This window comes from Ricinus communis, chromosome 10, assembly GCF_019578655.1.
Source record: "Ricinus communis isolate WT05 ecotype wild-type chromosome 10, ASM1957865v1, whole genome shotgun sequence".
Classification (NCBI taxonomy): Eukaryota; Viridiplantae; Streptophyta; class Magnoliopsida; order Malpighiales; family Euphorbiaceae; genus Ricinus; species Ricinus communis.
Window position 1 is genome coordinate 14,011,378 of NC_063265.1, and position 26,504 is coordinate 14,037,881.

Below are 26,504 nucleotides of genomic sequence, written 5' to 3' on the forward strand. Positions count from 1 at the left end.
GCTTCAGTCAATTATTCGGCCTCCACATTCTCGTGGCTTAGGTTTGGTATCACAAAATTATATGAATTGCTTAAATAACCCTTTAAATTGGATTCTTGACTCCGGGGCAATGGATCACATGACATGGGACGCCACAAAATTGTGAAATTTTGTCCCTACTAATTCCAGTCATGTGACCGTTGCCAATGGACATCGAGCTAAAATCTCTGGCTTTGGCTCCTTAAAATTGTTTCATAATGATATTCACAATGTTCTTCTCCTACCAGATTTCAAATCAAATTTATTATTTATTGGTAAGATCACCAGGGATTTAAATTGCAATGTTATTTTCACCAACTTCGGTCGTTTCGGATTGAATCACGAGGGAAGATGATTAGTGAAGGCCGGCCGAGAATGGCCTCTACCTCATAAATTCTCCCAATCGATTGCCTAGTCTCCATCCTCGTCACCACTCATGATTTTGATTCATCTGGTCTGGGCATCCATCGATCATGTTTAAATCGCCTTTTCGCTTTCAAAATCAATACTACTACTGTGACATTTGTAAATTTGCCAAGCATACTCGATTACCTTTCCCATTTCCTCTACTACATCCGATCAAATGTTTGATTTAATTCATTCCGATGTTGGGACCGCTGCATACTTTTTGTAATCACTTCCGCTATTTTGTCACCTTTATTGATGATCATTCTCTCACCACTTGGGTATATTTATTAAAAGGAAAAAATGAAGTATTTTCTTGCTTTATGAAGTTTTTTCTTTTCATTCAAACTCGGTACAACGCTAAAATTAAAATTTTTTGCTCAGATAATGGCACTGAATATGTAAATAAAAATTTCTCTGATTTTTTCTCCAACCAAGGAATTTTACACCAAACTACCTGCATTTACACTCCTGAACAAAATGGTGTTTTCGAAAGAAAAAATCGTCATCTTCTTGAAGACACCAGATCTATTCTTTTTCAAAATAATGTTCCCTATAATTTCTAGTCAGATGCCCTCTTAACTGTTGTCTACCTCATTAATCGCCTACCCAGTCCCAAGCTCAAAAATCTCAGCCCCTTGGAAATTCTGAAAATAAGAAAAATAGAATTAGGCCACATTCGACTCTTTCGTAAACTTGCCCCAAGTTTTGTAAAAACAGTGTTCCTAGGGTACTCTTCTGAAAAAAAGGGGTATAAATGCTATGACCTTTCTACCCATAAAACCTATATCTCTCGGGATGTGTCATTTGACGAATGTACCCCCTACTTCACCAAGGAATCTCCTCATGTCACTCCTACTTTGTTATTTCCCGATAATCATTTTCTTTCTGACAGTCGGAGACTTCACACCTCTAGTCAGTGAGCCCCTCCAGAGGCCGCCTTCCTCCGGGCGCCTCCTCCTTGCGGGAGCCAAGTACCATTCTCGAAGGGCAACCTCTCTGTGGGGAGACAATGAGTCACGAGTTTACCAAATTGAAGAACTTGCCCCGGGCGATCATCTCTGTTCGCCCTTCCATCAGACTAAGGGACTACGTGTCCCATCAGGTATCGTATCCCATTCAACAATTTATTAGCTACCATTCTATGACTAGTTCATATAAGACCTATTTATGTAACCTCACCACTATTATCGGCCTTCTTCCTTCTATGTTAACACCAATCTTAACTCTGGTGTAAGGCTACATGAAGGAAGAACTTCAAGCCTCTTGAAAAAATGACACTTACAGGGACCCAACATCTCCGCCCTTAAAATAAAAAACCCGTAGGGTGTAAATGGGTGTATAAAATCAAATATAAACATGATGGGACGATTGAGCGATATAAGGCTAGACTGGTAGCAAAAGGGTTCACTCAAACATATGGGGTAGACTATCAGGAAACCTTTGCACCTGTAGCAAAAATGAGCACCGCTTCGCATTCTCTATTATGCATTGCTACTAACTCAGGATGGAGCCTATGTCAAATGGATGTGAAAACACATTCCTCCAAAGAAGAAGATACATGACTCTCGGTATGAGCCTACACAAACGATCAATCCCTGGTATGTAAGCTAAAAAGGCCATCTATGGATTGAGTCACCAAAGAGCATGGTATGCTAAGCTAAGCCATTTCCTTTTAAAAATCAATTTCATTAAATGTGCATCTGACTCTTCTATGTTTGTCAAACATACTCATGCATGCACCATCATTGTTCTTATTTATGTTGATGACATTATCATAACAAGTAATGATAACAAAGAAATTGAGGAAGTTAAACAAAAGTTAAAAGAGGAATTTGACATCAAAGATCTCGGGCAACTGTCCTACTTTCTTGGAATAGAAATAGTCGAATCTCATAAAGGCCTATTTTTGTCCTAAAGAAAGTACGTCCTTGATTTGTTAAAAGAAATAGGAAAACTAGGAGTAAAACCTATAGATACACCAATGGAAACTCAAGTCAAACTTAATCTTGAAGATGACAATACTTTAGACAATGTAGGGCATTACCAACGACTAGTAGGGAAACTAATCTACCTCACTGTAACCAAACCTGACATCACCTATGCTGTAAGTATGGTAAGTCAGTTCATGCATGCCCCTCGCACTAGTCATTTGAATGCCATCGATAGGATTCTTAGGTATCTTAAGGGTACCCATGGTCAAGGGATTTGGATGAAAATAAAGTTCTCAAATGAAATTCGTCGGATTTTTGATGCATTGCTCTTAAGTAGCGGATTAATCAACCAGGTTTCGTGTACATTTGTGGGTGGCAACCTAGTAACTTGGAAAAGCAAGAAACAAACTGTAATTGCTAGATCCAGCGCAGAAGCAGAATACAGAACAATGGCATCAACTGCCAGTGAGCTAATATGGATCAAACAAGTTCTTGCAGACATGGGAATTAATTGCAACAGCCCAGTGAAAATGTACTGTGACAATCAAGTAGCAAGGAACATTGCTTCAAACCCTATCTTCCATGAACGCACCAAACACATCGAATACAGAACAATGGCATCAACTGCCAGTGAGCTAATATGGATCAAACAAGTTCTCAGACATGAATTAAATTACCGGTGGAAAATGTATCAGACAATCAAGAAAGAGTGAACATTGCTTCAAACCCTATCTTCCATGAACGCATCAAACACATCAAGTAGGCATCGCATTATATAAGTGGAAAAGTCCAATCTAGGAAATTGAAACCCATTCATCGTGGTTACCGCTGGCGAAGGTGGCGGATTCTCACAAAAGCCTCGAGAGTGATCAAACATCTTCTTAAGACGGGATCAATCAACCTATTCCTGACCCATCTCTCGAGGGGAGTGGAGAACAAAAGCATAACACATCATGTATAAACCGGATAATGACCGAGTGGTCACGGCCTGATCCTGCTATCATCACAGACCAAGTTATTAGGGCAACCTTTCTTTCCTAAGTGGAGAAAGGTCACTTCTACTAATGCTAGATCAAGGAATAAGAACGTTATCATAGAGTTTAGGATCTAAATTTATAGCTATAAGACCGTTAGCATCAATTGTATATATAAGGGTCATATTCATTCAATAGAACTCAGAATCTTAATCTGTAAATCATCACAGTTCAATACAACAATTACTTTCATCATTTTCACAAAACACCTTACTGTATACTTCTTTGTTTCAATTTCCCAAACTTTCTTTAACATTTGGGAGATGATGGCACTTAAACGATGGGCCATGGATTCACTAACGTAAATTTTTGTGCTAATTATACTTAATAAAAAAATTAAGTATAATATTTTTATTATAATATAGAATTAAACTATATTAAAAGTAAAAATTAAATTAACTAGTCATATTTTAATCTAGCAAAATAATCTAGACATCCATTTCTTGTGTCAAAATAATAACGATTCTTGATCCCATTCCTCAAAGATTACTATTCTTAGCTTCTGTTTTTTCTAGGTTTATCATAACTTCACCAATTAGCGTCAAAAAAGAAATATTAAAGTTGATAAGTCCACTATCAATGAAAAAGATCATGATATTCTTATAGGTTAAAAGTGGAGTTTTGTATTAACCATTCAAATGAAATTAATATGATAAAATCTTTATTTTTATTAAAATTTAATTTTAGTGTTTGGTAAAAATAATAACGTTTAAATCCTTGGGCTCACCAGTTTGCAGTGACAAATGAATGGATGTAATATGTTGTTGCTTTTATTGAATATATCTTACTTCTCTGTTGTATAGGCTTGCTTTGAGGGAAATCCATTTAAAACAGTTCCAGGAACTTTTAAGCTCTTTTGGCAATGCATGCGCTCCAAACCTGGATATGTTCAAATCTACGAGTATTCTTATTTATGTTCTCTACAATAATTCATAAGTTTTGTTGACTCTTACATATGGTATTGCTTTATTGGTTTACATCTTGGACTGGAGAAACTAAGGTCTGGTGTCTCCATCATTTGGTTAGTCTCCATCATTCATATATATTTTTTATGAACTTAATCATGTAGAAAGTTCTTCATGCTTAAAATATGTATAACCTGCATCGTTATTTATAGTATATGTTGCTGACCTCAGTACATAGCAATGTCTGGTTTTGCAGGGAGGAACCAACGAAGTCTTACACTTATTTGCAGATAGAACCCCCAAAGAGAGAGGTGAAGCTTGAGTGAGATAACTTATCACAGTGCTAGCATTATTTTAAGCAATATTCATAAGTTTGCTAATGTTGTTCATTAAATTTTACCAAAGCATGTGGACATGATAGCTAATCCTTTTAAAATCTATTGTATGTGGATGTTCTTTCTTTGATGTTTACTATATATGATTTTTTATTTCATTATAATAGTAAATAATTATTATTTGATTATTTTACTTGCAAAAATAAGTTAATAAAAACCAATTAAAATTTCAGAAACTAATGGCTCAATTGGTTTTCACAATCTTGAAGAAAACCTGAGAAATCGAGAAAAAGAAACTAATGGCTCAATTGGTGTTAATGTTTAGTCCTTAGTCCCAACTTTTAACCATATATAGAAAAGCCCACAATTATTGAACAAAATACACATGAAACGCTAAATTCAAGCAGAAGCTTCCACTTCCTAAAGCGTGCCCGCACTTTTCCCTTTTTAAAACATAATTAAGATTTGTGTTTCCCCTTGCATTTGATTGGTCCACACACCATTAATCAAGCTTATCAAGGTTTCTTGCCTCTTTTTATTCATTGGACCTTAAATAACAAAGGAATTATTTGTTGAACCAACCCTTTTCGCATCATTAGGATTCATTGTTAGTATAGGATTCCTTGTGCTAGATAAATTCGCATCAATTCGTGTTTACACTCGCCAAATAAAACCAAATCAACGTACTAAATAGAGATTTGAAAGAGACATATAAAAGAAACTAACAAAATGAGAACATATGTAGGATTTAGATCCCATATGGAAAGAAATCCAATGTTCTTGCTTCCTACCATACAGTTAACTACAATGATCAAATTAAATTGATTTGAACACAAGGGTAAAAAAAGAACCAAAAAAAAAAGCACTTGAGCAATAAGTCAAGGTTCAATAGCGGTAGTCCTAGTAAGTTTGCAAAGTTCTTGAAAGAACCTCATAACTAAATTTGTCACAAGATAGAAAATCAAAATAATATGCCTACTACTCGAATATTTGGTTGCATGTGGTTTTTACAGTGGGAAAGCCCTCATTCCATAAGAATAAGAAACTAGAAGCAAACTATGAATAAATAAATAAAGAGAAATAAAATATAGTCAAATGTAGAACCAGAGAGCAGTTAATTGGTTAACAACTCTCCTACTCCCTAATTGTATGCATTGCCTTAAAAAAATAAGAATAAATTCGCTACCAAAACATCGAAAGACATGCATGTCCGCTTGCATTACGCTTTGATTAATTTGAAACAATATGATTTCTCCATTACGTCCATGGATTTACGCCTTACCTTGCATCATCATTGAGTCACGTCCAATGTCACTGATCAATCTTGTTAATTGTGTTCCACGATTCCTTATGCTCATCCTTGTGTCATTAGGAATCCTCATGTGTATAGGAATAAGGAATGATGGAAATTCTAATAGAATTAGGATTCTTGATGGTGCAAATCCTAAATTGGGATATTTGGTCGTACCTCGATTCTTATCATTCCCTCTTTCCTCCGAAAGATTCGTCTGTGATCATTCAAAGAATGAGATCAATACTCAATCAAGTAACTTTCTTTCTTTGCATTTTTCAAAGTATTGAATTGGTGCCTATGATTGCAGCTTCCATGCCATTTCAGTCAACACTTGTGTTTATAGTCATTAAATAAAACCAAATCAACGTACTAGAAAAAAATTGGAAAGAGGCACGCAAAAGTAACAAACAAAAGGAGAACATAGGTAGGATTTCGAATCCAATAAGAAAAGAAATCCAATGTTTTTATTTTGTTAGTTTCTTTTGTTAGGATTTCGAATCAAATCAAATTTATATGAACACAACGGTAGACAAAGAAACCAAAAGAAAGAAAGCACATGAGCGATAAGTCAAGGTTCAATAGTGCTAGTCTTGGTAAGTCCTCAAAGCTCTTAAAAGAACCCATAACTAAATTTCTCGCAAGGTGGAAAACTAAAATAATATGCTCACTAGCCTCAAATATTCAATTGCACGTGGTTTTACAGTGGGAAAGCCCTCATTCCATAAGAATAAACTACAAGCAAGCTATGATTAAATAGATAAAGAGTATATATTATAGTCAAATAGAGAACCAGAGAGGATTTCAGTGGTTATCAATTCTCCTAGTCCCTAATTTTATGCATCGGCTTAACAACAATAAGAATAAATTTGCGCCCTAAATATTGAAAGACATGCATGCCTTCTTGCATCATGGTTTGATTAATTTAAAAAAACCTGATTTCTCCCTTACGCGCATGAATATAAGCCTTGTCTTGCCTCATTATCGAGTCACACCCAATGGCATCGATCAACTTTATTAATTTTGTTCCACAAATTTTTATGTTCATCCTTGTGTTATTAGGAATCCTCATGCTTATAGGAACAAGAAATTATGGAAATTCCAATTGAATTAGGATTCCTAATGGTGCAAATTCTAAATTGGGATATTTGGTCGTGCCTCGATAATCAACATTCCCTCTTTCCTTTAAATCATTCGTCCATAATTGTTTAAAGAATGAAAGCAATACTCGATGAAGTAACATTCTTTCTCTGCACTTGTCTAAGGAATGATGGGAACCCCGATGGATTTAGGATTTCTAATGGTGCAAATCCTAAATTGGGATATTTGATCGTGCCTCGATTCTCTTCATTCCTTCTTTCCTCCGAAAGACTCATTTGTGATCATTCGGAGAATGAAATCAATACTCGATCAAGAAACATTCTCTCTCCATATTTATCAAAGCAATGAATCGGATTCGCACAGCCTCGGCCAGCCTGACTTTACTCGAACAACACTCGTATACCAAATAAAACCAAATCAACAAAATAAATAGAGATCAGAAAGAGACGCGCAAAAGATACAAACAAAATGAAAACACATCTAGGATTGCAGATTTGATATAGAAAAAAATATAATATTTTTTTCTTCCATACAGCTAAGCGCAAGGATCAAATCGAATTGATTAGAACACAAAGGTAAACAAAAAAAACTAAAAGAAAGAAAGCACGTGAGTGATAAGTCAAGATTTAATAGTCCTAGTCTTGGTAAGTCCGAAAAGTTCTTGAATGAACCCCATTATTGAATTTCTTGTAAGATAGAAAATTAAAATAATAAGATCACCAGCCTCAAATATTTGGTTGCATGCGGTTTTCACAGTGGAAAAGTCCTCATTCCATAAGAATAAAAAACTACAATCGAATTATGAATAAATAAATAAAGAGGAATAAACTAGAGTCAAATTAAGAATTATAGAGGATTTAACTGGCCAACAACTCTCCTAATCCAATTTTATATGCCGACTTTATAAAAAAGAAGAATAAATTTGCACCCCAAACATCAAAAGACATGCATGCCCGCTTGTATTGCGCTTGGATTAATTGGAAACAACGTGATTTTTCCCTTGTTCGAATAGATTTACGCCTTGTCTTGCCTCATCATCAAGTCACCCCCATTGACACCGATCAAATTTTGTTAATTGTCACTTCATATGAAATATTTTTATTATAATTATTATTTATTAATTATAAAATTTGTATAATTCTATTTAATTGTCCTAAGTATAATAATTATCATAATTCATAATTGGTAAGTATTATTTTTATTACACATAAGATTGAATTACATAAATTAAATATTTTTTCTTTAATTCAAATAAAAAATATTTTTATAGAACTTCACACTTATTATGGTTTAAGGGCCGAATTGAATATTTTGGTAAGTTACTCTTCTACGAAATTGGCCAAGAGTAACCAAGTTGAGGGGCCTTTATCCGGAACAAACCTTTCCCATTTCGAAAAATTGGAACGTTAGGAAATAATCTAGCAACGGCTAGTTTTCTCATTCTGCCGTTTTCTTTGGTATACTTTTTGTTTTATTGTTATTATTTTAATTTTTTACTTCAGGCAATCAGATAGTCTGTAGTCGACTCTTCTCCGACTCGTGAGTAAGTAGTAGCGGCAGCGATCTGAGAATTGGAGTTTTAATTGACTAGCCAATTTGATTTTGGAAAAAGAAAACAAAATGAATGAATCGACGGTGGAAACTGGGGCATCTGCCGTAAATCTTCCTCTTCCTCCTCCTCCTCCCCCTCCTACTCAGAGACGGCCAAGGGTAAGGGAGGTGAGCTCTAGATTTATGTCTCCATTGCCACCATCTTCCACCACCACCTTATCATCCTTCTCCTCATCCCCTCTTCCCACCAATAAGCACCGCTCCAGCTCTGTGCAGAAGCAGAGACAAACGGAGCCTCTATCCTGTACCGACGAGAACAGGGACTTGATTCGCAGCCCACCACAACGGAAACGCTCTGTTATGAAACTTTTCAAGGAGAACGGTGGGCCATCAATACGATCACACAGGCCTGACACCCCCACTGTCACCACTTCCTCTAAATTGCGAGTGATCCAACAGCGCTCTACCCCCACCATCTCATCTGCTACAAAGCTCTTGCAAGATTCCGGAATGTCCGCTACCCATTTGGATAATTCAAATTTGAACGAAGTATCACTATCTGCATCGCCATTGTCTTCTTCTTCTTCTTGCGATGCTCTTGACAATAGTAAAAATGAAGGCAACCACTTAGCCCGAAGCTCCTCCATACAGATTCTTCCTGATATTCGCTCTTCCATGCCTGAGGCATCCAGTAGACTGTTAATAGATAGAAACATTAGTAATAGGAAAAATGATTCGTCTAAGTTTTCTGCTTCTCCTTGCTCCCGCTCCCTTGATTTTCCCCTATCTGATACTTGTGAACACTCTTTGATCCATTCCTTCAAAACTGTTGATAAACCAGCCATCAAGAAGATTGCAGGGCTTCCTCTGCCTCCTGCCCATGTCTCTAGAAAGGGAAGGAAAGTTCCCAGCCATCAAGAGGATGTACAGTCTTTGAGATTGCTTCATAATCATTATCTGCAGTGGCGATATGCCAATGCAAAAGCTGAGGTCTGTATCAAAGCTCAGAGAAGAGAAACTGAGGTTTGTCTCTTTCTCTCTCTTTCACCTTTTTGTTATTTGCATATGTTGACAGAAATTGATCTATGGCTTGGAACAAATGTGGCTATACTGTCATTTCTGGTGCCTCTTTAATTGTGTGAAATAATTCCTTATATATGTTTGATCTTTCCTTTTTCTTTTTCTTTTTTTCCCATTTCTCTGTAGAGAACACTATATTCCCTCGGTCTCAAAATATCAGAACTATATGACTCGGTGAAACAAAAACGGATTGAACATAGCCTTCTACAAAGGATAAAAGCTCTGTCAACAATTCTTGAAGCTCAAGTAAGGCTGCTGGTGCACATATATATGTTTTTTCTTAAAGTGATTATTTTATTTATATTTATGGTGAGCTGTTATAATGTAATACATAGGTTGCCAGCTCCTAAAATCAAACAGAACATATATTTCTAAATATTTAGGTCTGTGCTCGTGCAATTTCATTTTCTTTGGAAAATGCAAAGAAGCTATTGAAGATATTTCTCTTGTCATTCTGGATTCCACAAGTAAATGTCAATATGACTTGAGCAATAATATTTACTATCAGTTAAGTGCATGGCTGTTTAGTCCCTATCTAGTAGTGCTATTCTTCTACTACTATTATTATTAGAAGCTTAGAAAAATTGGTTCTTATGTAACTTAAAATTGTAGAAGAGGCATGATATTTCCAAGTGTAATAAGAAATTTTGAGGGGTAATTATAGATTGGAGGAATGGTGGAATTAGTTGTCCCAGATGTGGCTGAACAATTTTAACTGTGCTTTTATGCATGTTCTAATTAACATTTAGGCTCCACTAATACATGATATGATATATATGCATGGCTGTGTTTTGTTAGTTTCCTCAAATGAGACTGACTTCTGTAGTTCTCAACTTTGATGTGTCAGTTTTTACTGATTTGCAGACAACTTAAGTTTCAAGTTCAAAAGGATTGTAGTACTTTTGTCTTACAAAAGCCACTGTCATTCACTAGCTGTTTAATCCTATTCCCAAATGTAGATTGACCCACTTTTCTGATGTACTTCTCTTTTGTTTTTTTCTCGGTGGTAGAAGGTGAAACTGTTTTTGTCTACTACTTTTGAGAAAACGAAAAAAATAAATATTTCTAAGTTGATGTATTTTACAAAGCATTATAGCGATAGTACCAGATGCACGCCAAGAATTATAGCAAACCCACACAATTCTGTAGATCATATGTTATCTTGGAGAAGCACTAACTGGAGTATGGAAACAGAGACCTAGATCAAGCCAAGAAAATACATAAACAATAAACCATTGCTTTTTTCTTTAATGAGGTCCTAAATAATTGACATTTTCAAACTATATATAGATTAGTATATTGTCTGAGGTGTAGGGTGGTTTCTTTCTCTGAATTTCTCTTTTTCCGCTCTAGATCATCTGGATTATTATTGTTTCTGTATTTTATGGATTTGGCAACTTCATTTCACATGAAACGAGTCTATAATAAATCCTAGTTTCTTCTTCTTAATTTCTGCATGCTCATATATCCAAACTTAGAAATCAGTGTGGTCGTAACAAATGAAAACTGTTAGTATTTCGGATATGGTTTTTCTTCTCTATCATTGCAGGTCATGGCTAAAGATAAATTAAATTTGGTGGTAATGCAAATTTTCTTATGCTACTTACTTTTAAATTACTTACATCTGAAGATAATATTGTAGTTTATATTTTCTAACAGAATTTTTTTTTAAAATTTAGATGCCATACCTAGAAGAATGGTCAACTCTTGAAGAGGATTATTCAGTATCTTTAACAGAAGCAATTCAAGCTTTCATGAACGTCTCACTTCGACTTCCAATCAGTGGCAATTTCAGAGTATGGTTCTTCCTCCTTTTTTCTGAAATTGATTATATAGGGCTATTGTATTGTATAACATTGAATGTGTATGTACTGCAGAGTGATGTAAGGGAGTTAGGGGAGGCATTGAACTCTGCTACGAAGTTGATGGAATCAATAGTAATCCATATTCAAGGCCTTATGCCAAAGGTGGGTTGTACTGAAGACATTTTTTTTATACAGTCAGCATTATTAAGCAGGATCTTGTAAGTAAACTTAGTGCTGCAGCTTGTTTGTTTGTGTGCAGTTGAGACTTCTTTAGTGAGTACCTGAAAAGTAAAAGCCTTAGGAATCAGGATAGTCGGGTCAACTTATCTAGTTGCCTCATCTTTCTCTCATGCTGAAATATATTGCAGAATTGACGTATTGCCAGTACATTGTGCTGATATAGCTAACAATACATGTTAAGAGAAAAGTTCAAAATCTGCTAACCATTGTCACTGCCTTGCTAACTTCTTAACTCGTCAAGTGCAGGCTGAAGAAATGGAATATTTCATTTCTGAACTAGCCAGAGTGATTGGAGGAGAAAGAGCACTGATAGAAGAATGTGGGGATCAGCTGTTTATGACATTTAGATCACAGGTTTGACATACTACTTATATATGTTTGTAATTTAATTAGTTTCGTACTTAATTTATTGTTACTAAATGAGGAACGAATATGCAGTTATTTCAAAGAGCTTTGCTGGTAGTCGAGGCCTCCTATCTTGAATCATTAGAATTGAAAATTGTTGATCTGATTTAGATGTATCTTTTCGTGGAGTGCACTTTAGTGACTAGAAAAAGTCTGCTCGCGAGCTAATAAATGGAGAAAATACGTTGTATGAATTGAAAATATGCAGTGTGTGAACAGTGATAGTGAGTCCCTGCCTTTTCAGGTGGAGGAATGCAGCATACGTGGCCAGCTTATTCAGCTGCAGCGACTGATCAGTCACGGTCAACTCCAGCAAGATGAGCTTATCAGATGACGGTTTCCCTCGAGGGATTTTCTTTCTTTCTTTCTTTCTCCTTTTGATCTTCCTCTACATTTTATATTCCCTGTCATGCATGTAAAATAAAGCTATATTGATGATGGCTATAGCTTTCATGAGATGAGTTGATTTGGGGATCGATTAATGCTAAGAACCTTGCATTGTACCAAAAGGTACAGCTGTGCTCATGGAATAACTCCATATGCGACTGAGATTGGGCAGGAATGCCTGGCGATGTCTCTAAAGATTGTACGTAAACTTCCTTAACGCGCCTATGTCTGGTGCAAATGACTCCGTTGAACTTCGCTGTTTCCAAGTTTACTTCTCCTAATGGCTCCTCAACTTCCTTGTTTTTATGCTATAGTGCATTTAAGTGAATCTGCATGCTATGAAGCCCCCAAATTCATGGGAGTTGGTATTTTTAAGCTCTATCACTTTAATTTTTTCTTTAGAAAGAGTGAAAAGAAATCGAAGCAAGCAAACATAATAAAAAATATAAAAGACAGTTAATTAACTTGTAAAAATAAGAGATTGTTTGAGATTCATAAGTTTTAATTTCTCAACAATATTCTTTTGAACTCGTAAGTATGGAAAAAAAAATATTTTTCTGAAGTGAAAAAATAAAAAATTTTAATTAATTAAAATCTTTTAATTTAATTTATAGATGAGTGCGAATCAAGATCTTTTAATTAAGATTCTTGATCGAGAATTCGGATTGACAAAATGAAAGCATGCAATTCTGTTGGTATAGAGGTCATCAAGCAATCAAATCACAACAAAAATATATTCTTGATTTATTTATTAGAAAAGATAAAGGTGAGTGGAGCTGCCCTGTAATACACTTATGGCTGCCTTAGCGGTTTTATCCAAGGACTCTTGGCACTTTACTTGATAATGATGATGTTTACAGGCAACCATTAAGGCCTGGCAATATGTAAGAGTAACACGCCCAAATATTGCATTCACGTTCAATAAACTATGCCAATATATGCATTGTCCCGTGAATACACATTGACAGAATTAAAAAAGGGGTGTTAGGGTTTCCTTCTTTGCTTCTTCTACTATGAACTTACTCATTGAGGTAGCTGCCACGGTGATCAAGGGTCTACAAGTGGGCATGTGTGTTAAACACTGTAAAGGTTTATTGTAAGGGTAGTATAGTCTTTTCCATGATTAGAGTATAAATAGTCATTAGAATAGTCATTTAGGTTAAGCTTTCTTTGCAATGAACATTATGTAATTACCTCATTTTGTATCATGGTATCGAGCCTAAATTGATTGAGTCTACTTTGCTTCTGGAGTCTTTTGAGCGGGTGGTCTTAATCTTGCAGTCTGCTTTCTGAAGTTGCCAAGTCGTGTGTCCGACTAACGCCGCCAATCGGCGCGTTGCGCCGATCGTTGTGTCTTGTCGGTCGCACGACGTCCGGCCTAGGAGAGCGCGTAGGTCTTCTTGATCGCGCGGCTTGTGCACACGCGACAAAATTCTTTAAGTTCTCGCGAACTGACGGTCTGACTACTTTTACTCCACTTTTGTCTTTGGCTGCTGCTTTTCCGCACGTGATTTTCTGCTTGCTTTGTACGAGCCATTGCACTAAAAAGAAAATTGGTGAAAAATTATGCATTGTGGTTTTATATTGATAAATGGTTATTACACAGCAATAAGTTTGTTTGCCCCTGAGAGTAATTGATTGTTGTTGTTGATTTGCCGATTTCCTTGAGTGTATGTCTGTATGTAGAGTTCCATAAGTCAAGTAGTATTCGATCTATGTAAAGTTCGTGATAGTGGTAGAGAATTATAGCGTACGTGATGAAAATCAAAAGTGGATATATTTTTGTGCTGCTTATATTAAGCCTCAAGATATGACTGGACACCAGGTTGGGATCAGCTCCTAATTTCAGATACTATAGCTAATTTTGCAAACCACCTAATGCAAAATACGGACATATGGTTTCTCAACAGAAATGAGTATTCATTCAATAATCCACGACGATGCAAGCACGTAGATTGTTGGGACTTGCGATTATTACTGAGGCCTTATATGTGAAGAGAGAGAGTATTGGGCGCTATTTGGCCGCTCGATGAGTCTTGGAGGGACTTGGGAGGTCTACCTCGCACGTCATCCACTTGCCCGGGAGTTGTTATAGTGACTTTGAATTGAAATTCAAGTCTAGTAGGTCCGCACTTGTGCCTGCCTCGATCAAATTCTAAATCCCCAAGTTCATGGATCCTGTCTGTCATCATGAATCGCGGTTTGCAAGCAAAAGGTCATTGAAATCTTCAATCAAGTGTAGCCGAGAAAGCAAAGTTCAAGCGGCCGATCTGAACCCACCGCTGGTTGATCACCACCATCAACTGTTGGTTGATCTCTCACCTGATGGACCTCTCTTCGTCTCGTCTCCTTGTCCTTGTCAACCTCCTCAGACCATTGCACCAGGTTTCCAGGTCCTCCCTTCCTCTGTTCCATATACGCTCTCAGTAGGTGCGCTGCTATCTCAGTCCTTCGTGTATCCTCCTCGGATTTAGATTACAAACCATATGTCACCTAATTTATCATCATTTACTTTTCTAACCCCTAAAGTTTCAATGTTGTTGTACAACCTATGCCATCAAAGGTGGTGTTCTTGATCTGCTTTCCTATCTTTATCAATGTCTTTTCATTTCTATTCCTAGTCTTGCCAATCTGCTTCTGGAATCGTTCGATCAGATGAATCGATGCTCGGTCTCATCTTCTTTGCTTGTTTTGATCGTATCCCTTAAAGCCCTAAAGTAAAGTGATAGGATCGCCATGCCATGAAAGACTTTGATCAAACTTAAAACCTCCTCACGCACGTCGCTCTTGGGTGTGAATTTGTCATCATTTAATCCCTCTTCATGTGTTTTATTCAGGCTAGGCTCGGTCTTGGTCTCTCCGTCTCGCTTTAAAATTTTTAGTTTCTACAAGAGCTTTAGGAAATTTGAAAACTCATTATATTTGATTTAGGGTTGTAAACTAGCAAGTTTAATGCATTGCCTTTCCTAAAAGCACTACTATACTTGATCTTATTCATTCACAACGACCTCTCCGTGCTTTACAAAAGGGGGTTCTATTATGTATGTATCTTTTATTGATGATTGCACTCATTATTGTTGGGTTTATCTTAGAAAATGCCGCGTTCACTTTTGCATATATAACGAGTTCGATCTCTTAGAAACAACATTTCCCAAGTATTATTATCGATGCTTTAGATGTGATTTGTGGGAGTATACTTCTATGCTTTTAAGGATCTACTTACTTTTTAGATGGTACAATTTACCAAACTTCTTGCACCGACCACCAACAAAATGGAGTTGCTGAGAGAAAACATAGACACATTCTAGAGGCTGACGCGACCACTCTTGTTGTCCGCTAGGTGTTCTCAGTGAATTGGGGAAGAGTTCTTGTTCATTTATTAACTTCCAAAACGGCGTCTTCCTATATGAAGAGATTGTAGTCGTCCGTCCGTGATTATACTTCTTCGTGTTTCGGTTCTCACATGTTTTGTTCTTCTTCCTCATCTCGAACGCCAGTAGCATCATCTCGATCTACTATATGTGTCTTTCGGTTACGTAGTGCAGTCAAAAAGGGTATCGTTGTTTTGATCCAAATTACCATAAATTATATGTTTCTCGTCATGTTATTTTTCTTGAATATATTCCTTATTTTACAATTCCCGACCGTCCTCTACCATATATCTATGTCCGATCTTATCCATATTGACTACGAATATTGAGCTATCCTCCTCCGCGACATTCGGCACCTCTGGCTCACTACACACACAATCATCTTTCTCGAGTCATGGGATACTATCGACCTCGCTATCCCACGCAATCATAAGTCCACTAAACAACTGATTTTGATTATTCTTGTTATTCGAGTTCATTTGTCTCCTTTCTCGCTTCTTATTCATCGCCTTCGAACCTTCATCTTCAAATAAGCCATTCTTCCGATCCTCGCGGCGTCAACAAGAGGGTAGAGGTCGGATTATTTCCTTCACCAAACCCATACTGGATTTAGGTATATTGGTTCTCGTTGGGTCTACAAGATTAAAACTAAGTCCGATGGTTCTATTGAAAGGTATAAAGCTCGCTTAGTGGCTAAAGGTTATTCTCAAGAATATGGTATGGATTATGAAGAGACTTTTTCTCCGTTGCTAAAATGACTATAGTTCGAACTCTTATTGTTCTGTAGTTCTTGGGATATAACTCAAATGGATGTCAAAATGCCTTTTGAATGGCGATCTTATGAAGAAGTTTATATGGTCCCTCCTCCGGTCTTGATCATCATCCCGGTGAAGTCCGCAGACTTAGGAAGGCTTCTTTATGGTCTCAAACAGTGGTTGGTTTGGAAGTTCTCTCTTGTAATTACTTCACTTGGTTTTCATCCTAGCCATTATGACTCGACCGCTTATCAAATGTACTTTGGGCCGGTCAATTTTGCTCTCTCTATATGTTGATGATATGATTATTACAGTGATGATGTTGTCTGAATTAGTCATTAAAGTCCGAATCGAGTTTCATGAAGCGCTCGGTTCGGTATCGTTCCTTGTCCTCCAAAAGGTATCTTCTTTCTCAATCTAAGTACATTTCGATATTTTGGTCGCCTTCGCGATACAATAAGCTGCATCTCTAATTGAGCTCAACGTCGCTCCCGCTCATCGATGGTTCTCTTCCGGATCCGAGTTTATAGTTGTTGGAAGTTTAGTTTATCTTACTATCACCGATGATCCGATATCTTATGCGCTATGCAGTGCACGTTTGTTACCTTCCTACTACAGCTCACCATCACTCGTTCCAGATTTGAGATACCTCCGGTGGACTCGATTCCGAGACTCTTATTTTCATCCGCTTCATCTTGAGAGTGGTTTACCCCTATACGCCATCCATGCGACCGATGAAATCAACCATCGGATTTTGTATCTTTTTAGGTGATTCCCTTATCTCTGGAAAAGTAAGAAGGCGGATGTCATTTCTCGATCCTCACCGAAGCCGCCATGTGCTTACTTGGCCACTATGTGAAATAGTTTGATTGCGATGGTTATCACTGACTGGGACAGGTGTCTTCGCGCTATAACCAACTCTCTTTACATATGATAATAAGAGCATCCGATATTGATTGCACAGTCAGCTCTTTCCGAGCGGAGCAGCATATAGAATCGACGTATGTCATTAGTTATCATCTTGAGAATGACACCTTGACTTTGCCTTTTGTTTCTTCTTCCTTATAACATGGACTTATTTACAAAATGTCTAACGCTTTACGTTGCTTTTTTATCGACAAACTCGATGCTTGTTGCTATCGCATCGTGAGTTTGAGGGGGAATGTTAAACACTGTAAAGGTTTATTGTAAGGGTAGTATAGTCTTTTCTATGATTAGAGTATAAATAGTTATTAGAATAGTCATTTAGGTTAAGCTTTCTTTGCAATGAACATTATGTAATTACCTCATTTTGTATCAATGTGATCTACTTTTGAGTGTAATTCGGTCTCATGGGTGACAGAGAAACATGCCACTATTGTTCGATCTTCGACTGAGAGTGAATACAAAACAATCGCGAATACAACGAGAAGATGAATATGGTTGCATTTTTTACTATCTATTTTTCAACCAACTTTATGGTGTAACAATGTTGGGCAATATATCTTTTCCAGCAAATCATGTTTTATATGCCCGTACAAGACATATAGAACTTGATTTTTTATTTTGTTGAACAACAAGTTGCTTTTAAACAACTGCAGCTCAAGCCACTAAGGTCTTACCAATTTCAAAATTCCTCGATTAATCCTTCAAACATCAAGGAATGGATATTAGAGGATAAAAATAAATATAAAATAATTAACTCATCTCACAACTTTTAAGTAAATAAACAGATGTTCTAAAAATAATTCTTTTAATATTTTACTCAAAAATAATATGAAAATTATCAAAATCAAACAATTTTATTTTGATAATTTTTCATCTCTTTGTGGTTTATTACAACGGTCGAAACACATTTTATAGCTTTAGATTTCAGGATTTCAAACATAGGTAGTAAGACAAAAATTCTCTAAAAGTGTCAAAAGATTAGGTGGCAATTATTACCGTTTCACTTTTTTTTTTTTTTATTCTTTAAATTATAGTCACTTTAGTAAATATTAGTTAATAATTTTATCAAAAATTAAAATAAAATTACATTGCTAACATTAAAAATATAAAATTACCTGTTAAATTTTAAATGACTGAAAAGTAAATTTATTTGATAACTAAAATTCTTTTGTACATTATATAAAATGATAAAAAATGAAAATTTTTAGAAATATCTTAGAATTAAAAAATATATTATTCGCATTGAGTAAATTTTTTTAAAAAATATTATTTTTTTAATTTAGTTTAATTGTTCTTTAATTTTTTTTAATTTTTTGTTTACTTTAAAAGAATCAAAAAATAAAAAAATAACTAAAATCATAATTAAAAATATTAGAATATAGTATTTTTAATACAATAAAAATAAAAAATATTGTAAATTTAATAAAAATATGGATATTTTATTATTTTTCCATAAAAGATCGCACTTTCAAAAAAAAAAAAAAAACATTTGCATGTTGGCATATCGGGCCGCCTTGATAGTATTAAAGGTAAATGACTATAGATCCGCTTATCTTGAATCCCTGATTCGTCGTCATCCTTGGTAGATCTTAATTAGAGAAGGGAAAGAGAGATCGATCTTAAGGTGTGAAGAGTTAAATATGGCGTTGAAGTTTCTGAACAAGAAGGGATGGCATACGGGAAGCCTGAGGAATATAGAGAACGTTTGGAAGGCGGAGCAGAAGCATGAGGCTGAGCAGAAGAAATTGGAAGAGCTTCGTAAGCAGATTCAGGACGAACGTGAGCGTTCCGAGTTTCGCCTTCTCCAGGAACAAGCCGGTCTCGTGCCGTATGTTTTTCTTTCTTTTCTCTATTTCAATTTCAAATTTTATTCTGATTCCGTACTAGCATTTATTTTAAAAAAGAAAATTAGGGTTTTCCCCCAATTTAACGAAAATTCAATTAAACTTGGCATTGCAGGAGGCAGGAGAGGTTGGAATTTCTTTACGATTCGGGATTAGCTGTAGGAAAGGGGAGCTCTAGTTCTGCTGGAGGATCGGGAGTAGCCTTTCAGGCGCTTGAAGAAGCTGTTCCCACCCCGAACAAGACCCCCAACGCATCATCCTCTTCGCATCCGTCTGTTCCAGGTGCCTTATTCGAGGACAAGCCTCATTCTGCGAACGATGCTTGGAGGAAACTCCATTCTGATCCATTGCTTTTGATTCGCCAGCGGGAGCAAGAAGCTCTTGCCCGCATCAAGAACAATCCCGTCCAAATGTCCCTCATTCGCAAATCGGTATTCTTCTTTCTTCTTACAGCTCTCATTACATTGTTTGGTTGTCTTGGGTTACCCAGTTCTTTCTCTCTCTCTCTCTCTCTCTCTCTCTCTCTCTCTCTCTCTCTCTCTCTCTCTAATATATTTTTGATTTTTGGCTTATAAGACAAATCCTTTACCAGCTTCATTTTCACTTTTAAAACCAAAGAGTCCATTGGTATGTGGTAAGTAAGGTGAGGAAGATTTAGTTTTGTTTGGATTGCATTTAGAAGTAAACAACTCAACTTCCCTTGTATAAAGTAACTTACTTAGGGTTCTAAGTAAGTAGAACTCAACTGACCTTACTTAAATATCTAGAAAAGTTAATACTAATTTTGTTATGGTATTACGGTCTTTTAAAATATGTAATAAAACAACCAAATTTCTATTTTCTAGGAAGTCAAACTATGTACCAAACACTTCTAATTTCTAATTCCTCCTTAAATTCCTAAGCAAGTTTACTTCCTGGGAAGTAGACTATTTATACCAAATAAGGCGTAACTCGCAAAATGCCTTGTTTGAATTGAAGAAATTATTAACTGATATTGTGGGAGAATATCTTGATGGGAAATGAGCTCTGCATAACATGAATTTGGTGAATTAATGCTATGGAAAAAGTCTAGATGAGAAGTGACAAGAAAAAAATAACATGAGATTTGTTTGAAGGAGATGCAATGAAATTTACATATATATCAGTATTTTGCCTCAGCATACTGATATTGCTATCCTTTATGTAGGTTGAAGTAACGAAAGAGGAGAAGGCTCAAAATAAGAAGGAACGCCGAAAAAAGCACAGCCGTGGCAGTTCAAAGCATCCCAAGCATTCATCATCCACAGAACAATCAGATTCAGAAGATGTTCACGATGAAATGGAGAAGACCAGAAATATTAGCAATCATAAGAGGTCTAAATATAATGATGATTACTCTAAAGCACGAGTAGTTTTGGATGACAAATCAAGTAAAAGGGAAAGTCAAAAAAGAGAGAATAGCAACAGGGGTTCCAGCTACAAGGATCTGTCTCCCAGTAGCTTCTCAGACCTCAAAGCTGCAAAAAATGATGGTCAAGATGCTGTCAAGAAGAAACATGACAAGTTTAAGAGTGAGAAGCATTCTATAGAAGCCCAGATAGATCCAGATGGTCATAGAAGGGGAAGGGTACACAGGAGTTTTACCGATAAACATGAAAGGGAAACTAGAAGTTTTAGTGAAGCAAAATCTTATTATTCATCTGGTGCAGCTTGTCATGACTCGCACCATAAGCGCCGCAGTGTTGCTCCTAAACTTTCAGAAGAAGAACGGGCTGCTAAGCTGCGAGAGATGCAAGTGGATGCCGAGTTGCATGAAGAACAAAGGTGGAAGCGTTTGAGGAAGGCCGAGGAGGACGATGTACGGGAAGCTACCCATAGTAGCATATCTGGTGGCAGGAACTTCCTGGATGCAGCTCAGAGAAGTGTGTATGGTACTGAGAAGGGGGGAAGCTCAACCATTGAGGAGAGTGTCCGTCGTCGAGCACATTATTCACAAGGAAGATCTGAAGCAGGTCATGGAAATGCTTTTCGGCGATGATCCACTCGTATTCACATTTACTTTGTTGGCAGTTATAAAATTTCCAGGTGTGTTCTCACCTTTGTAGTTAAATATCCAATTCCACAACATTGAACATTGTAAGTTACATTTTCCTTGAAGAAAAATATATAAAACTACTCTTTCCCTTTTCTGACTTTTCACGCGAGGTTCTCTTCTTCATGAAAAGTAAGAAAGTCCTTTACATGTATGCCTGCTTAGAAACACAACTTCTCTAAACTTTTATTTCAACTATGGGCATAAAACTATAGCTCTATGGTTCCTATCATTTACTTTAACATTAAGCGCATTTTTTGCGATAACTTATCCCCGCTATAGATATCCACCTGGGATTACCCTACAGTCATATCTTTTCTCTTTGTCTTGGTATTATCATTCCTGTGTTGTCAAAGCATCTGATAGATCCTCACCTGTACTAAGGCAGTGGGCAGGTGGGGTAGGGGTAGGATGTTTTTAAATTTTCATCTCTTTTTGTTATATGATATCATGGATGGAGTTTCATAATTTATTAAAACCTGAGTTATTAATTTGGTGCATGTACTATAACGAATAATTATTTGTGTCTCATGTTCTTATTGCATATTATAATGGTGAGAGGATAATGCTAACAAAAAGTGTTGTTAAAACAAAAGAGCATTGAATTGTTAAGATTTTATATAGTGAAACTCAGACAATTTCTTGTTTATTCATTAAGTTCTAATTCATATTTGGATTATTCTTTTGGGTAGTTTACAGCTCAATGATGAGAAGGTGAATTTGTCGCATGTTTCAGGATTGATTTAGAAAGGTTTATGTTTTCGTTTTCTGTATACTACGTAGCCTAATAAAAGTAGATAATAAATAATCTGATCGTTTTCATGTTTCTTTCATTTTTGGTTCAAAGCTGTTAATTTTGTCGATCGAGTCCCGATTTAAAAGATCAGTTTGCATTGCATCTAACAGGCAAAGATTAGAATAAGTATTTTATTACTGTTCAGAAGATAAAATTTATCTGTGGTTGTTAATCATTTCTCCTTCTCTTCCCCAGCTCCCTTTCCTTCCCTTTGTGCTCCCCACACCTCTCCTCCTGACTTCTGACTTCTCTTCTCTCCTTTTCCATCCCTACCTCTAAAATCAAAGCCATACACAAAGCCTACTCTCCAACCATAGCTAAAACCAACTTCTTCTTTCATATTATGTCGTTGCACCTCACATGCGGGTTTGCTTTCTTGTATTGCTAATGGGTATTATAACCAACTTTTGCTGTTTCATGTTTATGTTAGTAATCTTACTCTTGTTGGTCTTGAAAGAAACTTTGCTCCTATTGTAGAAACTCTTGGTCTTGTTTTTTTTGTTTAAGAGGTGGAATGGATTTGGCCATGTTTGGGAAGAAGAGCTTGCATGTGGCTCTGGTTCTAGAGAGTGGAAGTGAAAAAGGGGAAAGGAGTGAGAAACAGAGAGTTGGTAGGGGATGGAGAAGGGGAAAGGAATAAGTTATAATTTTCTTAAGATTCCGTCATTGTCCCCGCATAGAAATGATTATCTGTATGTTGCTAAAAATATATGCTATAGTACATTAAAGGCTTAAGATGAAATAATATTTTTATCTAAGGTTGTTGGGATAATGATTTCATTAAAGATTAAAGAGAATGCAAAATCTTAGACTTTCAAGATGACTTTGTATATCCCCAATACTAATGATGGATACATGTACTAGTTTTATTAAAACTATGCTTATCTCTTTTATCTGTATCTATACCTTGGTTTTGATATGCTCTAGTGCGTACTTTATCTTTGCACCACTTGTATTAAGTATAACCCAAGTCAAAATAATAATTTTTGTAATTAGGCCTCTATTAGGTTTTAATCTCCTCGTAGTAATAAAATTAGTTTTCTCCTAACTTATAACTGTAGAGAGTTTTACTTTAGTGGTAAGATTTCATGGCAATTTGACCACTTTGATAACCTTTTGCTAAGTTTAAATTGTTTTGGAACCAAATTAAAGTGGCGTTTCAGAATGTGGGGTGAATGTGGGTTATAGATGGTCGATTTTATTGTAACTTTCTGCACATAAGGAATCTCTCCATTGCTTTGCTCCCTACATAACGGGGACCACTGAAACAAGAATTCAACAACTTGCTTGGTAAACAACTGGTGGCTATTGCCTATTGTGCTGTGTTGTTGTGGTCCTAGTGAAGTGAGCAGGGAATTAGAGCCTTCACAGTGATAATATTAATGATAAATTGATAATTGCCCTGCATGAGAATTGGTCATTTGTCAGTGGCTCTCAAGTCAACGTTAGGCTTTCCTGCTTAGTTGGAATTGTAATTTAAGGTAACTCTATATTGAGGCTTCCTAGCCGATGGAATGTAATTAATTGTTTGCACTCTGGATCTTTTCTGAAGCTGCACTTTTTTACATTCTTTCGAGTTTATTATTTTGTCGTCTATAGAGATATTGGCTTAATATTTTTGCGATTGTTAATAGCTTTGCCGAAGTTTCTGTACAGCGTCCAATTATGCATTATTGATAAAACTATTCGCCCCTTTGTGCAAGTATTCCCGGTGATAGCAACTTGTTTATCTTTAATGAATTATTGTGTTCCTATGCTGTATTTATTCTTATTATTTTCTTGAATGAATTATTAATCCACGGCTCCAGTGCTTTGCAAATACTGTAACATCATGTAATAGCTGCAACTTTAGAGGATTTCTCTGTCAATGATGGGCTCGATTTCGTCTTTGGTTTTCTGAAGTGATATCTTATTTGTCCTTATTGTATGGATGGGTCCCTTTAATCGATAGTATTTATTACTAGTTTCCCTCCTTCCAAAATAACATGGCCCACTCGCTGCTTTTGGCATTCTATGAGAATAATGTATCAATTTATTTAATTTTCATATATATATATATATATATAGGTATAGTGGAGGAGAGTGGTTTGGATTTTGAAACCCACACATGAGAAATTATTGTGAAGGCATTATCACTGAAAGAAGGATTCCACATGTGGAGCCACACAAGTGGATCCCAAGATGTTTCACTTATGAGATTTTCAGGTGAAGTTCCCCACTGTCGTGTCTGCTTGAAACTCCCAAGTGTACATTAGAAATAATGGAATAAGCAAGCTTTGAAGGAAATAATCTCTCACCGGGAAAAGATGTAAAATGGCATATGTGATAGTTATAAATGCCACCTCTCATCTCCCCAACTTAATGGAAGGACTCTGTTAGTTGGCAGAATGTGACAGCATTTACATTTTTCCAACTAATTAATCAATTATTAATGTTGCAAAAGCCTTTCTCACTTTTATCTTTCCCTTTCCAACATTTGGTTTCGCATTTTCTGTTATAAGCTGCTTTTCTTTATAGAATACGGGAGAGCATGAGCTGCAAAGGTCTGCAAGAGATGAAGTTGGTCTGCTTTCTTACTTTCATGATAGTACTTGCAACATCTTCTTTTGCGAAGCTTGAAGGCATGTACTTTCTATACTCAATAAACTTTTTGAAGTGATTTCTGACAGGATATTATTAGTTATTTATTAAAAAAATTTATTTAGTAGGCTTTGGTCATATAACAATAAGCATTTTGCAGAATACAAGCTATCAGCCAATCAGTCCAGCATACTGCTGAACTTATATCATGTTCACGGTGATGCCTCCTCTCTCGAGCCAAACTCTTCCTCATCTTTCTGTGATATACTCTCGCGTGATGAAGAACATGTTAAGTTTCTCAGTAGTAGATTGCGAAAGAAAGATGTCCAGGGTGCCTCCTTTTCCCGCCACAAATCAGGTCATCTCCTAGAACCAAATTCAGCCAACATCCCCCTGAATCCTGGTTTGTCTATTGGCTCTGGTAACTATTACCTGAAGTTAGGCCTGGGCTCCCCACCCAAGTACTATACCATGATTCTTGACACTGGTAGCTCTCTCTCCTGGCTTCAGTGCAAGCCTTGTGTTGTATACTGTCACAGCCAGGTTGACCCTCTCTTTGAACCCTCTGCATCTAATACCTACAGACCCCTATACTGCAGCTCCTCGGAGTGTTCTTTGCTCAAGGCTGCCACTTTGAATGACCCTTTGTGTACTGCTTCTGGTGTGTGCGTGTACACAGCCAGCTATGGTGATGCATCTTACTCAATGGGCTACTTGAGTCGAGATCTTCTGACTTTAACACCATCGCAGACCTTGCCAAGTTTCACATACGGATGTGGGCAGGATAACGAGGGTTTATTTGGAAAAGCAGCTGGTATCGTAGGGCTAGCCCGTGACAAGCTGTCAATGTTAGCCCAATTGTCCCCCAAATATGGATATGCCTTCTCCTACTGTCTTCCTACTTCTACCTCTTCTGGAGGAGGTTTTTTGTCCATTGGAAAAATTTCTCCGTCCTCTTACAAGTTCACGCCCATGATTAGAAATTCTCAGAATCCCAGCCTGTACTTTTTGAGGCTGGCAGCAATTACTGTGGCTGGAAGGCCTGTGGGAGTGGCTGCTGCCGGGTACCAGGTCCCCACCATCATAGACTCTGGCACTGTTGTTACACGACTTCCAATATCCATATATGCTGCGTTAAGAGAGGCCTTTGTAAAGATCATGTCCAGGAGGTATGAACAAGCCCCGGCGTACTCCATACTGGACACATGCTTCAAGGGAAGTTTAAAGAGCATGTCAGGTGCACCTGAGATTCGAATGATTTTTCAAGGAGGTGCAGACCTCTCTCTTAGGGCCCCCAACATCCTGATAGAAGCTGATAAAGGTATCGCTTGTTTGGCCTTCGCAAGTAGCAACCAAATTGCCATCATTGGAAATCATCAACAACAGACTTATAACATTGCCTATGACGTCTCTGCTTCAAAAATTGGGTTTGCTCCTGGCGGCTGCCGATGATCAGTTGTTTAATGACTGAATAAAGAACCAACAGCTGGATAGACTGCTATAGTGTTGCCATCTGCATGTAGGTTGCTTTTCGAAGTGATAAATCATGTCAAAAAAGGGAGTTGGTATACAGGAATTGCTTGTGTGACAAAATAATATTTGTACTGGAATGAACATGTAGAATTTGCACATAGTATTGCAGAAGAGTTAGAGTCTACTATAACCATCC

General features: G+C 36.7%; 3 protein-coding genes across 4 annotated transcripts; all 3 read left to right on the plus strand.

Moving 5' to 3' along the window:
- Nucleotides 1–8,468: 8,468 nt before the first annotated feature.
- On the plus strand, nt 8,469–12,797 carry LOC8283340 (protein ENDOSPERM DEFECTIVE 1). Of its 2 annotated transcripts, none has more exons than XM_048380071.1 (6): nt 8,469–9,597; nt 9,781–9,900; nt 11,334–11,450; nt 11,532–11,621; nt 11,946–12,053; nt 12,138–12,305. In XM_048380071.1, exons 1-6 carry the CDS (start codon nt 8,644–8,646, stop codon nt 12,213–12,215), a joined length of 1,467 nt encoding a protein of 488 aa, XP_048236028.1. In that variant the 5' UTR covers nt 8,469–8,643; the 3' UTR covers nt 12,216–12,305. The 2 variants fall into 2 exon arrangements, with proteins under 2 accessions (XP_048236028.1, XP_015578480.1); XM_015722994.3 differs by lacking the exon at nt 12,138–12,305 and adding an exon at nt 12,349–12,797 and having other exon boundaries at nt 8,479–9,597.
- Nucleotides 12,798–19,012: 6,215 nt separating this feature from the next.
- LOC8283339 (pre-mRNA-splicing factor CWC25 homolog) lies at nt 19,013–21,559 on the plus strand. The gene is made up of 3 exons (XM_002525200.4): nt 19,013–19,372; nt 19,504–19,819; nt 20,575–21,559. Exons 1-3 carry the CDS (start codon nt 19,185–19,187, stop codon nt 21,403–21,405), a joined length of 1,335 nt encoding a protein of 444 aa, XP_002525246.1. The 5' UTR covers nt 19,013–19,184; the 3' UTR covers nt 21,406–21,559.
- Nucleotides 21,560–24,331: 2,772 nt separating this feature from the next.
- Nucleotides 24,332–26,464, plus strand: LOC8283337 (aspartyl protease family protein At5g10770). Its single transcript, XM_002525198.4, has 3 exons — nt 24,332–24,460; nt 24,773–24,876; nt 24,996–26,464. Exons 1-3 carry the CDS (start codon nt 24,363–24,365, stop codon nt 26,285–26,287), a joined length of 1,494 nt encoding a protein of 497 aa, XP_002525244.2. The 5' UTR covers nt 24,332–24,362; the 3' UTR covers nt 26,288–26,464.
- Nucleotides 26,465–26,504: the final 40 nt, after the last annotated feature.

What these genes read in the sequence shown, in the direction of transcription:
- LOC8283340 (XM_015722994.3), top strand. Translation starts at nt 8,644, where the DNA reads ATGAATGAATCGACGGTGGAAACTGGGGCATCTGCCGTAAATCTTCCT. An exon ending in CTCAGAGAAGAGAAACTGAG is followed by an intron (nt 9,598 to 9,780) that starts GTTTGTCTCTTT and finishes ATTTCTCTGTAG; the next exon opens with AGAACACTATATTCCCTCGG. An exon ending in CAACAATTCTTGAAGCTCAA is followed by an intron (nt 9,901 to 11,333) that starts GTAAGGCTGCTG and finishes TTTAAAATTTAG; the next exon opens with ATGCCATACCTAGAAGAATG.
- LOC8283339 (XM_002525200.4), top strand. Translation starts at nt 19,185, where the DNA reads ATGGCGTTGAAGTTTCTGAACAAGAAGGGATGGCATACGGGAAGCCTG. An exon ending in GAACAAGCCGGTCTCGTGCC is followed by an intron (nt 19,373 to 19,503) that starts GTATGTTTTTCT and finishes TTGGCATTGCAG; the next exon opens with GAGGCAGGAGAGGTTGGAAT. An exon ending in TGTCCCTCATTCGCAAATCG is followed by an intron (nt 19,820 to 20,574) that starts GTATTCTTCTTT and finishes TCCTTTATGTAG; the next exon opens with GTTGAAGTAACGAAAGAGGA.
- LOC8283337 (XM_002525198.4), top strand. Translation starts at nt 24,363, where the DNA reads ATGAGAAATTATTGTGAAGGCATTATCACTGAAAGAAGGATTCCACAT. An exon ending in TTCACTTATGAGATTTTCAG is followed by an intron (nt 24,461 to 24,772) that starts GTGAAGTTCCCC and finishes TTTTCTTTATAG; the next exon opens with AATACGGGAGAGCATGAGCT. An exon ending in TTCTTTTGCGAAGCTTGAAG is followed by an intron (nt 24,877 to 24,995) that starts GCATGTACTTTC and finishes AGCATTTTGCAG; the next exon opens with AATACAAGCTATCAGCCAAT.